Raw genomic sequence first — 16,955 nt, forward strand, 5'->3', positions numbered from 1 at the left:
TGCCAACATACTCTAACAGTGGAACTCAAACACTGAATAGATGTACTGCTCCTTTTAGACTAAATTCCTGAGAAAACACAGATGTATAGACTATATTTGTTCCTGGAATCTTCCTGAATAACTACACCATGAACATTTAAAAATGCTAATAGTGTGTTACTGCACTGAATCAAAATATCAATTTCTGGAAGATATGGCTGAAAAATATTCCAATCATCGCTTACAACTTCTCTAAGCTCTTTTTGGTCATTCTGTCAGCCGAATCCTTAGTACAACCTATCACCTCTTAACACACAGCCATGAACCAGAAGAAACACCTGTCATCAAAACAGAAAAAATGTTCTAGAATTAATTCTTGACATATCACGTTGACTGCTTTCAAGTGAGACTATGGAGGCAACCAAATTTTTCTTAATACTTAAATTATGATTAATCATTTCTGGTCTTGACATACTGAATTAGTAAACAGTTGCATAAGTTTTAAAGTGTTTTCAGCATCCCATCACAACACATGAATGAACCAGTTTTCTACTAAAATCTCTTTTCACCTGGCTAGGTTTCAGTGATCACAAGGATTAGTATCAATACCTCTCTGTATCACTCTTTGCACCATCCTCCTTCACCCAAAAAGCTGTAATGCCCAGAGTAAGTTATGTTAACACATTTACGGAGCTGTTAACTCTAATATAAAGTTTAGACTGTGCTTCCTGGCACTGCAGCCTTCTGCACTGTCGCTAACCCCTCAGACTGCACAGGATCACACTACTTCATCCCATCAGCCCAGGAACCATATAGGTAAATAAGCAAAGCCCTATTCAATATTACAAAACAATGACTTCACAAGGATTTCTACAAAATCGCCTACTCTGTGCAGAAGCCTCCAATAAAAACAAGGTCTATTTAATGCCATAGGAAAAAAAGTAAATAAAAGTTGTACAAAGCAGAAGAAAACCAGTTCTGACCATTAGTTTCCTTTGTATAATTTATAAATGACTATTCAACTACTTAGTACTGAATAAGTAATTATACAAGGTTACACTTTTATACAGGTTTCTTATTTCCTAGAACTTACTTATTTCTGAAGCCTTGATCCTACATATCAGGTCATTCTTCTCTAGGCTTTCCCAAAGTTGCATATGTTTTTAGAAGTGCCACATGAATTTTAAACTTCAACTTCTCTAACCATTGGCTCACCCCCACAAACTAATACAAGCCCTTAAGAATTTTCTCTGTGAAGTATACTGCCTATTACCAAAAACTCAAAACAACATTGGTCCTTTAGACACTATATGCCTAGGTACGAAAATGTTAAAGCATGCAATTAACTGTTCACAGCTTGTTAAATAAAATTTTGCTTTTAGCACGTGATCTTTCGCTTTTAGTACTATTCTATCTGATCTTACTTCCCTTTCAGTCATGTAGGAAGGATAGTGAGAAAATAGAGCTAATGTGCTTCTACTATGCAGGGAATACTGTTTCAATCTCCTCCAGGTCCAAATGTGCAATTAGGCTCCAATCATATAAAAATGGCAGGTGAGAAAGGAACAAAATAGCTACTTGCACGTTCATCCTACTGAGACAGAAAGCTTGCCCTGCCAGGCAACTTAATCTCTTTTTTTAATTTCTACACTTGGTTTTGCCCTGAATTGATCACCAAATGAAAGCAGTGATTAGGACTGTATTAAAGCACCACTGTAAGAAAGAATTATTGCAGTGGATTTTCCTACAACATATAAGTCACAACGCTCTTTCACCTAGAGTTGCAATCGCTGCAGTATTTATTTAAGTTGGCTACAACAAAGATTTGAAAGATGAAGCAAATGGGGCGTTGTCATCAATAAATCTAAGAGCACATTGTGGCTTTAGTATTTGAAACTTGTTTTTCCATTAGCTCTATTAACCTCTCCCTCATTGTCAAAATTGGAGTCGAAGCTGTTGGGTTTCATTTCTGATTTCTTATGCAGTAGCTGCCTCTCCTTCCCTCTGCCAAGATTGAACTAGAATTCCTGACTTTACCCAAATAAATAAAGCAAAGGCTGTGCAATAACAGCTATATATTAGCTTTAATATAGCTATAATATCATTATAAGGTGCACAAAGAGTCAGACACTGACTTTCTGTCAGTACCCAGCAGACTGGAAAAAACACCTTTTGGACTGTGACATCTGTCCACTGACAAGTCAAAGGAGAAATACCTGGTCTGGAGGCAAGCTACTGACAGTCTCTTTTTTCATAACATGAGTTGACTCCTTCTTCTAGCAAGTTCTTACTCATTACAAGGAAAATTCTGGATGTCATTTATACTTCAGGCTGCTTAGAAAAAGAATTCCTCTCCTTGTTGTTAAGGCAGCACACATTTTAATAATTATCAAGTACAGACAAGCATTAGGCATATCCAGAACTGTTAGCCAACTACAACCAAACATTAGAGTTCATGGGTTTTACGTACCATGACCAGCTACTGGTAACACCAAAAAAACCCTAACACCCATAAGAATCTCTATTTAAGAACAGGCATTTATACAGAGGAATCAATTTTGAATATTCAAGCGCTTTACTGACCCTAACTTAGCACTTTACCTGGTTGTCAGCTGTTAAGGGAGCAAAGGAGTTTCAGAAATTCATTTTCTAACTCACCTTTCCATAACATGCACTCTTGCAGGCTCTTATTCAATTCCCCTGCTTTATCACCTATCAGGTCTTTAAAAAGGCAACTTTCCTCCCTATAGCATACATCTCGATTGGTATGTGGAAAGCAGTTAATTATTGTGCAAGCATCCATGTCTGATACTGCCTTTTCCAGTAAAAACAAATCTAACAGCTGCTTCTTTTTATGGTTTGATATTTCCTAAATACTCGATTTTGTTTCCCTCACTTTCATAGGGGAGTTCAGCTTTCCACAGAGCTTTGAAAACAAACCACCTTGGCTCCTACAACCGTCTACACATTTTATTTTCTGTAAATGTCGTAAGAGTGTCTTGAATGTATTTTAAAATTATTAATTCATGCATATATCTTTGCAATAAATTAGTATGCACATTACTGTACTATTTTCTTCAGGAAATATCAGATTAAATATACTGAAAACAAGAACTGTGCAGTAAATTGCACACTTCTCCAAAAGCTGTAAATTCTTTCTGTACAGAAATGTATTTCTGATTGCCAAACTGGACAAAACCAAATTTGTTTAGAATCACTACATACTACACATGAGCACTAACTGTATGTTCACATACATGTATTTTTTCCATAGTGGTTTGGTATTAATGTTAACAAGCTATTGATACCAGCATGTACAAAGAGCACATACAGCATATACATTACCCAACAACGGCACTAGCTTACATGATCCTTTTTCCAAATGCTAAATATTTGTGTATCCTGCCAATCCACAATACAGAACTTTATATGAATTGCAGAATAATGTAAACTATTTGGAACAGATAGAGTGATTTAAGGAAACAGAAAAGGATACACTGCAAAAGCCAAGACAAGCAGACACCACACTATGCTGATATTCATTTCTTGTGAGGGCTTCACAACACTGTAATATGCTTCTGTCACCACATACACAACCGTAGCTGCAACAGTGAAATCCACCAACCACTGATATTCCGGAAAATAATGCAATGCTGAAAAATACAAGTTTGCAAATGTTAAAGGTGTGATATTTTAAGGCAGTAACTGACATATAGAACAGAGTGACAATTACAAATTTTTTTCAATTAACTAAGGTCTAGGTAGATCCAGATCATCCAAATAAAGAGCAAGAACAGCAAAAAAAAATTTCCACTCAGCAACCTGAACTTCACTCTTCACTTCTGTTATTCAATACTTGATTCCTACTCAAATTTATAAGGCTGTAAGATTTTACTATTTTATCATCTCAGCTTTTATACATCAACATCCTAAAGTCAATTTAGTTAATTTAGACTCAACAACAGGAAATGGTTCTCCAGTTGAGTCTAGCTGCAATTCCAGGTAAGAGGTTTTTTGACTCTCTGTTAAATATTAAAAGCTCATTGGCAATCATTTAAAATACTATGTATAATCTATTCCTCTTTTCCTCTAAAAAAACCCAACATCTAAGATACTGATGGTTTGTTCTTCCAGATTTTGTTAGTATCTCCTATACAGCAATAAATCATTGTGCAAATTCCACCGTAAAATTTCTGGGGATCATACATGCAGGCTGGGTGATTTACAAAGAGAGAGCTCCCATCCTCTGGGAAGTGTATGGGAGACATACACTGGGAGCTGCAAAGAACAATTTGTGGCAATGAAGTGTAGCCTTCAGCCTCCCACCTTCCCTACATCTACACAGTTCAAAAGCCTCAAAACAAAACTGAGGATTTGTCTGTTAACTACAAGCTACCTGATGTCAAACACATGAAATTGGCCAAACTCAGGCATTTCCAAGTCCTATACTTATTTTGAAATAACTACCTTGTTAGATTCAACCGAAGTTTATATACATAACGTTGTAAAGACAGTTAAACCCTACAGTGTATCAGTATCTATAAATACTCAGGGAGACGGTCAAATACTATAATTTCAAGTAAATAACACTAATTGAAACTTGTGAATGCTTTGTTTATTTATGTGCCAGCTTCAAAAAACTCTGCATTTCTGTTAAAGGTATTTTCTACACTTTCCCTGATAATTTAAGATGAGGAATCCCCTGCAGAGGACTATGCTTCCTTTCTTTCTATACTTATGCATAGAACACATGCACATAAAAATGTAGATAGGAATAAAATACATATCACATACATACATGACCATATAAGAGTTTTCTATAACAGAATGACTGGTTATGATTAAGGAATCAAAAATTACCATTTAAAAAAATAGCAACTTCCAAAACACTTAATGCTGCTTATTTCTGTACTGTCACTTTTGGTTTCTAGGCATTTTACCTCAACGTTTCACATGTGTAGTTTAAAGGTCTAGGTTTCAATGCTACAGCACATTTCCTATTTCAGATAAGCAGAAAGTATATGTTTCAACATCTGCTAGTTGTCATTTTCTTGTACAAAGCTATGATCTCTATTTCAAATAGCCTACAATGTGATCCTTTCTGTGTTGTCTCATATTGCTAAGGATGCCTGATACAACAATAGATGTGCTTTATGCTGGATTTCACCAACTCAACCCTGTCCATAACACTGCTATTAAGATGTCACCCATGGAGCAACAAAGGAGACAGAGCCCTAATTCTTGCTTTCACACTTAACTTTATTATCAGTTGTACTTCTATTTATTCATTGTCTATGAAAAAAGATATTTCAGCACTCATCACAACTAAACACTTGACAGAAAGAATCAGGTTATATCTGAAATAATATATTATCGTCTGCATCCAGTTATTCTTACCAATAGTGTCCCTTTCAGTCACAGATTTAGTTTCCAGGTGAAGATCGATGTCTTTTGGAATGGTTAGAGGTTTGTTTTCAATATGACCATTATATTTTCTGTAAAAATAAATAAATACATAACACACACATGGATATGACAAAATAAACTTTTAAAATATCTACTGGCATTTCAAATTTAAGAAAAGTGCAGACGTCTTTTTTGCCAAATGCAAATATTTTTATCTAGCTAGCTAAAAGCATCAATTAGGTTTGTCCTGGTTTTGGCTGGGATAGAGTTAATTTTCTTCACAGCAGTTGGTATGGGGCTGTGTTTTGGATTTGGGATGAAATAACATTCATACATACTGATTTCAGTTGTTGCTGAGCAGTCAAGACCTTTTCTGCTCCTCACCCCACCCCACTGGCGAGCAGGCTGGGGGGGTGCACGGGGAGCTGGGAGGGCACAGCCAGGACAGCTGACCCAGCCTGGCCACAGGGGTATTCCGGACCATATGGCGTCATGCCCAGTATAGAAACTGGGGATATAGAAGGAAGGGGTGGGAGGACATTCAGAGTGATGGTGTTTGTCTTCCAAAGTCACATTAGGCATGCTGGAGTCCAGCTGTCCTGGGGATGGCTGAAGCCCTGCCCGTCCATGGGGAGTGGGGAATGGATTCTGTGTTTTGCTTTGCTTTTGGATGAGGGGATCGAGTGCTCCCTCAGTAAATTTACAGATGACACCAAGCTGGGTGGGAGTGTTGATCTGCTGGAGGGTAGGAGGGCTCTGCAGAGGGATCTGGACAGGCTGGATCGATGGGCAGAGGCCAACTGTATGAGGTTTAACAAGGCCAAGTGCCGGGTCCTGCACTTGGGCCACAACAACCCCATGCAATGCTACAGGCTTGGGGAGGAGGTGGCTGGAGAGCTTCCCGGCGGAAAGGGACCTGGGGGTGCTGGTTGACAGCCGGCTGAACATGAGCCGGCAGTGTGCCCAGGTGGCCAAGAAGGCCAACAGCGTCCTGGCCTGTATCAGCACTAGTGTGGCCAGCAGGAGCAGGGCAGGGATCGTGTGCCTGGACTCGGCCCTGGTGAGGCCACACCTCAAATCCTGTGTTCAGTGTTGGGCCCCTCACTCCAAGAAGGATGTTGAGGTGCTGGAGCGTGTCCAGAGAAGGGCAACGGAGCTGGGGAGGGGTCTGGAGCACAAGTCTGATGGGGAGCGGCTGAGGGAACTGGGGGTGTTCAGTCTGGAGAAGAGGAGGCTGAGGGGAGCCCTCATCGCTCTCTACAACTACCTGCCAGGGGGTGTGGTGAGGTGGGTGTTGGTCTCTTTTCCCAAGTGACCAGCGATAGGACGAGAGGAAATGGCCTCAAGTTGCTCCCGGGGAGGTTTAGATTGGATATTAGGAAAAATTTCTTGACAGAGAGAGTGGTCAAGCATTGGCACAGGCTGCCCAGGGAGGTGGTAGAGTCACCAGCTCTAGAAGTATTCAAAAAACATGTGGATGTGGCACTTCAGGACATGGTTTAGGGGACATGGTAGTGTTGGGTTAATGGTTGGACTTGATGATCTTGAAGGTCCTTTCCAACCTTAGTAATTCTGTGAACTGAAAACACCAGTGTGTTAAGCAGTCAAGGACTGTCCAGCTCCTCATGCTCTGGGCTGCCAGCGAGCAGGTTAGGGGAACACAGGGAGCTCAGAGAGGGCACAGCCAGGACAGCTGACTCCGGCTGGCCAGAGGGGTATTCCAGACCATATGGTGTCATCCTCGGTCTATAAACTGGGGGAAGAAAGCAGGGAGCGATGGCGTCTTGTCTTCCCAAGTCACCATTAAGTGTGACGGAGCCCGGCTGTCCTGGAGATGGCTGAACCCCTGCCTGCCCATGGGAAGTGGTGAATGAATTCCTTGTTTTGCTTTGCTTGCATGCATGGCTTTTGCTTTCCCCGTTAAGTTGTCTTTATCTCAACCCGGGAGTTTTCTCACTTTTACTCTCCCGATTCTCTCCCTTATTCCACTGGGGGCAGGGGCAGGGAGTGAGCGAGTGGCTGTGTGGGGCTTGGTTGCCAACTGGGGTTAAACCCCAAAAAAGTTCAAATCTTGAGAAACTACCAGATGTGTCAATGATTCCTAGCTTTATCTTGCAAAACTCTGACATAATACTGTGGTATGGGTTTAAATGGCTTCTATATGCTGCATCCTGAGCATGTACTAAGCCAAGATCCAGTGGCCAGTATTTACTTCAGCCCACTGATTTTCTCTGTTCAGGGAGCTACAGGGTGTGCTAGTAAGTTCCCAGCTTCTCAAAAGATTAGTGATACGAGTACTACAGAGCAGAATATACCCACCCTGCCATGCAGACACCCTGAAGAGAAGCAAAGCTAAACTGAGACTTTTTAAATGAGGTCTAGGCCAGGATGCTGAAAGACAGGAATGTTGAAGTCTTTGGATTGAAAGTATGTAAAAAAGACAAGCAGAGTTGGCAGTGTTAATTTATTGAACATTCACTGGCAATAACAACAAGCAGTACTCTCTCTCAGAAGATAGCTGATAAGGAAAAAAAAAAAACAACCAAATTTCCCAAAAAAAGCACTAAGCCTTTTTGTCATAACAGAGTGCTTAGCAAGTATGTCATGTGAGCTGGACTAACCTAGATCTTGAAAGATCTGTCCCACTAGCCATCAAGCAAAGACAATTTTAAGATAGTTTTCTAATCTAAAAAGATATGTGTAGGAATACTATTAGACGTGTTTAAATTCATACCCTGCTTATGAAAATAAGAATGAAAAAAACATTATCACAGTATTACTATCAATCCTAGAGATCCAGCACATCTTGAAAAGAAATAATCCATCGTGCTCTCTTTGGGGAGGCAGACAAGGCTAAGTACATCGTGATACAGCACCAGGGTGCAAAGCTGTGTTCCAGGTTTTAGCCATTGCTGCAGAGTGTGACAGTGATACACAGAAGCTTCATAGAGAGTAACATGCAGATTCATTTGCACCTATCAAACAGGTGCCTACTTGCTTATACAATGGAAGCAATAAGGCAACCAAAGGTTGATTCTCACACTGCTAAGCCCTTCCTGGCTTCCAGCATTAAGCAGCTTGAGGAGAATCTGAGCCAGGGACCACATCTTCCAAAACAATCATTTTTCAAAACTTACAGGAATTTGCCTAATCCCTTTCTGAACCAGCCTGAAATCTGTTGAGCTGCATAGTGTCTTGTGGCACCAAGTTCCACAACGTGTGTCCCAAATTCAGAAGTCCTTAAATCTACTCTTACTAACATCATTTGGTGCCTCCTTGTGTAACATAGTAGTAGGTTTACTACTCCCTATCCACTCCCTGCGCACACTGATACGAACCTATTGCCAAACCCTCTCTCAGCCAGTTCCTAGACTAGTAAACGTTGCCCTTCTCCTCTGTGTGTGGAAGCCTTTCTTCTAGCCACCATCACCCCCCTTTTCCAGTTTTACTGAATCAGCTTTGAAATACGGTATAAATAAAAGTAGGTTTTGTATGTATAAACATGAAGTTAGGCTATGTTTTCCAAATTGTTGGTTAGAACCAATACATTTTTAGGAATCATTTTTCACAGCAGACATACATGTAAAGACCATAAAAGATGACATATTTAGAGTAAAAAGCACATTTTCAACTGGAGCGCTAAAACTATACCAACATCATGATCTTTGCTCTCATGAAAATAAGGCACACTACTAGACTTTAAATTAAAGAAAACAGGATGCTCTTAAAGGAACCTGAACAAAGACAAGTTGCATGAAATTGGGTTGAAAGATTACCATTACTAGCGAGTATAAAACTTACCTCATTCACTATCATAAAAGAAATCATTAAAGCAGATCAGAAAATGTTTTGTTAGGTTAAAAAAAATTTTTTAAAAAAAATCAAACTTTAAAATCCCTAAGTGGCTAGAAGGAAACAGAAAACTCTGCCAGATTTTAGAATAGCACCTCTGAAATTCAAAAAGGAGAGGGGGATTTTCCATAGAAAGACAACTTTTTGGGACATAAGCATTAAAAGGAAATTCAATCAATCGTGAACTTATTTTTAAGGAGTGATATCTTCTCAGTTAATGTGTGAGATGAGAATACAAGGAGAAAACACTAATTATTTTTTTTCAGGTGATATTAATTCTTAGTACCATCCAAAGCCCGAGAATTTTAATGGACAAACTAAAAACTGACTATAGGTATCTACTGCATTACTCAATTCAGGTGTTCAAGTCTAAACAAGAAGTCCCAAATGCTGCCCAGCCACTTGACTATCTGCAAGCTTCTGTGTGCTTCCCTGCCCCCAGTTGTACTCTTGATGTTTTCCTACTGCATGCACCCAGGAGTACCATCACCTTGAGTAAGATGAGCATTTTGTTAACTGAAGCCACTTCAGTTCAACAAAATTTAGTGTTCCTACCCTTTCATTATCCCAGGGGACCCATAATCCAAGAGACGTAGTCAGAACATACCCAGGATCACTGACAGCTTTAATGCAAAGTAATTCATAGTGGCTATAGACCTTTTCATTAGCCTAACAATTCAATATAAGACAAACAATTCTGAAACAGAAAATCTGCCTAATACTCAGCGCTATTATAATCTATAGCATAACATACTGAAGTGTAATATGCATCAAATAAAATGGACTACAAGTTCACGCTACAGCTGTTTCTGAGGCTCATTTTCAAGCAAGTTCCTTAGATCTCCTTTCAGCATTCCTCTTTTAATTAGTTCAAATTAGAGAAGTATTTAAGTAAGGAGCAGGTACTACATTTTGCAAGACTATGAGCTTGACAAAGCAAATTCTCCATCTTGAAAAGACAAGGGGAAAATGAAATACATGCATCCTTATTTCTCCTACACCGTCTGTTTCACATCTCCTTGGCTCAAAGGAGCACTGCATTCCGTTTTGTGCAGCCTAAAAGAGTACATCCAAACCAACTCAACAGGAACAATTCCTACTTTAAACTAGTCCTCCTCCAACAATAGCTGCTTCTTTAGAGGACACAAAGGTATATTTATTGACTAAAAAGTAAGTATATTACTCATTCTGTTGTTACACAGCAAAGCAAAGAAAGCATCATTTAAGCCTCTACACTACCAGCCTGGTTTCTTTGAAGTTTCATATCCCCCTGTGATTAACATTTACCCTAGTAAAAACAACTACTGGCAACTATTATAATTGTATTCTCTTGGTTATATGTTAATATAGTAAGGTAATTATATCAACCTTATCATAACTAAATCACACCAACAAAATTTAACTGTGCAGACATGAAAACATAGCACTGCATTTGAAACATTAAATGTAGAAGTTTAATAACTGAAAAAGGACCTACTGCATATATAGGTGACTTGTGATACTGGTTCCTACTAAGTTTCACTGTAAATTTTCCAAAGATTACAAAACTTAAGCTTATATGTCAGTATACATTAACATGCCATGCTTCCACTCAGCTGATAGCATGTAATTGCTCTGGTGAAAGCAAGCACACACGTTTTGGATGGCAAAAGACTGGCAAGACTGAGGAAAAGCAGTAAGAGTAATGTACAATTATTATCTGGCAAGGCAATTGTGTTTTTCTGTCTAAGGCTCCTACCAGTGGACTTGAGGTTATAGTTATGTAATTGAAGTTAATTTTGTATATGAATAAACATTACTGGTTAAATGGACAGTTATGAATTGTAATGCTATTCACAATTATTTTGCCTCAATTTGTTACAGAAAACCTAGATAAAATGAGTTTCTGAATTTGAAAGACTATTGCAACAAACATGTAAATTTCAAGTTATCTAATATTAAAGAAACAACTTAATTCTTTACCCCAAAGTCTGGCAAATAAGGTGGCTAACCATGCAGCTTAAGAACTATGAAAATTATAAAATATGCAGTTTGTGGATTGTAAGAGCGTTCATATGGGAATAAAAGAAAAAGGACTAAAGGAAAGCTCCTATGACACCAAAAAAGAAAGCAGCTCCAGCACCTCAAGAGGTCCTGGTTCTTGCCACAGTTGTACTTCTGGAAGGCTGTTCTGGAACTTCATGCCTGAACATCAGAAATCTGTTGCCATCTTAAACAGATAGACTGCTATCCCATCCCTCTCAATCATCTTTTTGCTAGATTAAACAAGCCAAGCTCTTTTAGCCTCCTCTTGTAAGACAGACTTGCTGTTTCCTGGATGATCCTAGCATCCCTCTGTTCAACTGTTCACATACAAATTCATTTTTCTTGAACATGAGTTATCAGAACTGTACACACTAATCCAGATAAAGTTCTACACTTGTGCCCTGTCCAAGACGATTAATATTTCGCTGTCTCTTCTACTAGAAATACCTCACCTAATACATCCTAGGAGCATATTTCCCTTTTTCACAGCTGTGTAAGAGTGGTAGCTCATAGTAATCCTATGTTGAACTAATATACTCAAATCTTTCTTCTCTTATTTTAAGATGACGACCTTCAATCCTACAGAAGATTTGCTGCCCTCAGTTTTCATCCAACTGTATACATTCACTAAACTCCTTGCCACCAAATTAGCAATTTCACACACCACTTTTGTGGACTGGAAATCATCCAGTCCTGCACAATTTGGGCATATTCAACCCTCTCTTAAACTGAAAGAACAGTTTGGTATAGAGCTGTGACAATTAATGGAAGCAGGGCAGTCATGTGCACCTAGCACTTTTTAACTCACACAAAAGCAAAAGTTGGCTGGCAAAGTTGCTAAACAGATGATACTGGGGGGAAAAAAAAAAAAGAAAGAAAAAACTTAACACAAGTATTTACCTATCTTTTTTGCTCTTCCCTCTTTGTTTCCCTGCAAGAATCCGTAGTTCTTCTTCAGTAGGATGCTGATACCACCGTAAACTAAGGAAAAAGAAAATCTCAAGTAAAACAGTATCAGTATTAACAATTTAGTGTTTTTTTTTTAAAAAACAACAACTATATATAAACACAGATCTATATACATATTAAAACACTGGTCATTTGCAACACCTAAGCAAAGAAACTGTTCATGTTTCAGAAGAGCGAGCCACCCTGCAAGAAGATCTGGATAGGCTGGAAGAGTGGGCTAACAAGAACCTTACCAAGTTCAACAAGGGCAAATGTAAGGTCTTGCACCAGGGAAAACATAATCTGGGAGTACAGCACAGGCTGGGATCTGCCCAGCTGGGGAGCAGCTCTGTGGAAAGGGACCTGGGGGTCCTCATGCACAACGAGCTCAACGTGAGTGAACAGTGTGCTGCTGCGCCAAAGAAAGCCAACGGGATGTTGGGTTGTATCACAAGGGCATCACCAGCAGAGCTAAAGAAGTCATTATCCCATTCTGCTCAGCGCTTGTCAGGCGCCTGGAATACGGTGTTAAGGTTTGGTCCCCACTATGCAGAAAAGCTGTGGAGCTGTGGACAGGCTGGAGAGGGTCCAGAGAAGGGCCACAATGATGATCAAAGGACTGGGAAGCCTGCCATGTGAGGAAGGGCTGAGACCACTGGGTTTGTTCAGCCGTGAGAAAAGAAGGCTTAGGGGAGACCTCATCACCATGTTCCGGTATCTAAAGGGTGGCCACAAAGATGACAGACGTCCTTTTTACAAGCAGTCACATGGAAAAGATGAGGGTTAATGGGTGCAAGTTACTCCTGGGGAGTGTCCAACTGGACAGAAGAGGAAAATTTTTCACAGTGAGAACAAGCAGCCATTGGAATAATCTCCCCAGGGAAGTGGTGGATTCCCCAACATTGGACACTTCGAAGATGCAGCTGGACAGGGCGCTGGGCCATCTCGTCTACACTGTGCTTTTGCCAAGACAGGTTGGACCAGATGACCCTTGAGGACCCTTCTAACCTGGTATTCTATGATTCTATGAAAATACCTTTGTGTGCAAGTACCAAACCTACCTGAACTGAACAACCACAGCTAAACTTCAGTTCTCCTCAGGCTACAAGATGCTTATTCATAATTGAAAAGCTCTGCCACTTGGTCATTCAAGTGAAAGTCCTTCACTTTTTAATACACTGAGTGTTCAAGTTATTATCAAATATAGCAAACAAGGTTGTACCAATATTGGAAAAAGTTCACTAGAATAATTATACCATTACAATTACCCATCAGTACCATATTCTAAACAATTTTATGAAGTATAATTATGCCTCTCAAAAAAAAGTAACTTTCCAGAATCACTATTATCAAATAACCATTACCAGTCTTTTTTCTGCAGCAGAGCAGATCATAACATCAACGCTCCTTGCCTAAACACCTCCTCAGTGATATTTTCAACTGCTACTAGAAAAAATGCTATTAAAAAAATCACTAATTTACATGTATCTAAGCTGCAAGTTTTTCCAGTTTCACAAGTCAATGCACCATCCATGCTCATTTATTTAAAAGGTAAGTAGTGACAAGGAAATTCTGAAGAGGAAAACAGAGATGGTCAGACCTCTAAAATGGTACATTTTACCTTAATCTCTAGGAATGTCAAGAACCTTAGTAGCTGAAACAAGGCTTTTTCCACATTCAACAAGGGAGGGTTGCTGTCCAGATGCAGGAAGAATGTCAGTCTAAGCTCCATTCTGAAATGCCGAGGCAAAGGAGCCCAAGTATGAATGGGAACAGACTTGGGATATTTATGTGGAAGTACTCTTCTGGAGTAGGAGGCCACTAATTGGTAACACAGGTTAGCACAGGGTAATAGAGATAATAATGGAATCCACAACCATCAGCACTTCTCACATTAAGAAAACCTCATCAAGCAGGACCATTCAGGTGAATTAGAGATTATGTTACATCCGATTGCAAAAAGATAGCAAGGCAAGTTTGCAAAATAAACACCAAAACCAAATAACCTCAAGCCACTTGACAGCACTTGATTCCCAGCTCTGTTTTGGAAAGGCTTCCTGTCCCCAGTGGAAGTCTGCTCCACCCATCTTCATATTTGCAGAATATAGCCTTTTGTGTAAATATAAAAAATTTTGTCTTCATGGAACACTGACTACACAACAAATACTGAGGGAGGTCCACTGCTACAAGACTTGTGCTAAAAGCAGAAACAGTCCTAAATGCAAGCAGCCACAACAAGCAATATTATACACCTTCTACCTTCCTTACAATGGTGTGGACACATCGTGTGTGCACATGGTCTGCAAGGGACACTGGATAAAGACTATGAGAAAAAACAGGTACTATTTTAATGAAATGTATGTATCACTGAGCATACGGCTGCCTGGCAGATCTTAAAAAGGAGACATAGCCCCTCTGTCCTGATACTGTCCTTGACACTACACTAAACCTGGCTGAGGACAGGCAAGTGGGAATGAAAAAAAATGATGTGACAAAAATACAGCATACTTCAGGAAGAGCTCCCAGTTTCATCAGTTTAATGATGGTATAATGAAGCATTAAACAGGCAGTTGCACAGAGCTCATAGCCATCATAATGAAATAACAACTGGCATAATGAGTAAGTAAGAGTTCAAGCTAGCAATATTACAAAGAACAGAATCTGGTTAATAGGAGGTTCCATGAGCCTGCATCAGTAGGTACTCTTGGACTAAAGAATCAGCTGATACTGGGATTTCTTCAAGAGAAAAGAACTTCAGTACCAACCAGTAACACATCACAGAGATCCAAACAATTGCACCCTGCAAATTCCCCTTGAAGGAATTCACTGCGAGTTCGAAAACTGCAAATGGCAACTACTACAGACTTGGCATGAAACAGGGGAAGGGGGGAGAACAAGAGGGGCTGCATTTGGTTTGTGGGAGGGGGTTTCGAGGTATCACTTAAAAGTTATTTCATTAACTTGTTTTTATCATGTATGATCTCACCTGAAAAATAATTGCTGTTTACAAACTTTGCTGGAAAAGATACTTTATTATGACTGAGAATCACACAGAAACCAGAGCATCTACCTTTTCATCCAAAAAGACAAACTACACTGGAGATAAAAGTTCTTCCTATCTTTCACATGATCTAGAAAAAGTGGAGGAATGCAGAGAAATAGCCTTCTGCTTTGTCATTCACCATCTCCCAGATCAGAACTTGGCATGCTGAGAGTACCACAAGTAGTTCTGTAATGATGAATATCACCTGTGCTGGAAACTAAGTTTTCACAATCTTTCCTGCACAGATAGAGAAATAGTACCTACTACAGCAGAACGGACAAAATTCTTCTTCTGTATAACATACTAACACAAATCGAACACTTAAGCCACTATTTACTCTTAATTACACCACAGAATTCTGTTGCAAGGGATTCATAATTGTAACTAATAGGATACAAGAGCTTGGAGTTTTTGTAGTTAATAAACCCTATACATCTTGCATTTAAAATCTCAAAACCAAGAGATCTGAACAAATATTTTCAAAAAAGTAGAGCTAGGAAAAAGTAGTATCTGCTTTAGCTTATATATGTTTAAAACTGAGATCCCACAACTGATTACTCTGTAGCTTTGACATATCCAAGTTAGTCTGAATAGCAACAGCAGCACAGATATGCCCCAGTTAATTTGAATGAAGATCATTAACGAATGCACGACAAAACATTTGTTTTCTCCTGTCTTCCTGAAGTGACCTGAAAATAGAACATAGCTGAGCAACTTAAAAGCAATGTTTCAATGTTTTGGTACAGAATGTTTTATTAGTTAAAAATGCAAAAGCCTATGCAGATACTTAGGCTGCCAATTCAATGACTTCAATAAACACTCAAATTCTGTTCAAGCTATGAAAATAGCATTGACTGAAAAAGTTTGTGTTTCTTTACAAATTCAAGTAAACAGTTTTTCAACAGCCAGTGATAGCTGTTCATTCTGGAAACTAGTAATTATCTTTTGCCTATCTAGTCTAACAATTCTTTTGAATTTTGAAATGTTTATGTTTCCTTTTAATGGATTTTGAATGTACACATACCAGCATCTTGAAACCAACTGGTCACTTGAGAGTTTCTGGCTTTGTCTGGTAATGTGTTTATCCTCGCTCCCATTTGGCAAGGGCTACCTCTAGACATTTCACATTACCTTGCTTAGAAAAGCCTCCCAACCCTTTGGAAGAAATACACTTAAGCCAAGTAACTTAAAAAAGTTTTTGGAGCCAAAGACTAGTTGACGTATATTAACAAAGCAAAGGAGGAGCAAGCGGTAACCTTTCCTAGGAAAGCTGGAGTGCTTAAGAGTGTGTCTGCCTATGCGGATACAAAACTCTCCACCACCCCACCCACACAGGTCTGTCAAAGAAAACACTGTTGGAAAAAAGACAGCACTAAGGAATATGGGTTGACATAAAAGATAGTTTGTCAGCTAAACTAAGAAGAGAAATGTTTTTGTTTCTGCCATTAAAATTCAGATTCTTGTTGCAGTGAAGCTTCTGACTTGTTTTTATTTTCAGAATTATTCCTGTCTCTTTACATAATTCTTGTATTCAGGAGGTTATTCACAATGACTGAAACTACAATGCACTAAAATAGTTCCTAGATAAACAGAAGAACACTGAAAAGCAACAATGAGATTTTAAATGCTACTAACATGAAAGGCAATAATAAGTCTCCCATTGACTTCAGTGGGAGCAGAATTCCATAAGCACAAGTGCAGA

The 16,955-nt window shown here is 39.2% G+C and overlaps 1 protein-coding gene across 1 annotated transcript in view; it reads right to left on the reverse strand.

The window, feature by feature from the left end:
- TMEM161B (transmembrane protein 161B) overlaps positions 1-16,955 on the reverse strand; it is a gene marked incomplete at its 3' end in the record, with an annotated part of 33,330 nt that overhangs the window by 14,383 nt on the left and 1,992 nt on the right. The window contains exons 2-4 of the mRNA XM_082012786.1: positions 12,163-12,243; positions 5,377-5,474; positions 3,476-3,632 (exon numbers count right to left, since the gene is read on the reverse strand). Of these exons, the coding sequence (XP_081868912.1) occupies positions 3,476-3,632; positions 5,377-5,474; positions 12,163-12,243 (336 nt within the window). The remainder of the gene's footprint in view (positions 1-3,475; positions 3,633-5,376; positions 5,475-12,162; positions 12,244-16,955) is intronic.

This window comes from Phaethon aethereus (assembly GCF_964289735.1).
Source record: "Phaethon aethereus genome assembly, chromosome: Z".
NCBI lineage: Eukaryota > Metazoa > Chordata > Aves > Phaethontiformes > Phaethontidae > Phaethon > Phaethon aethereus.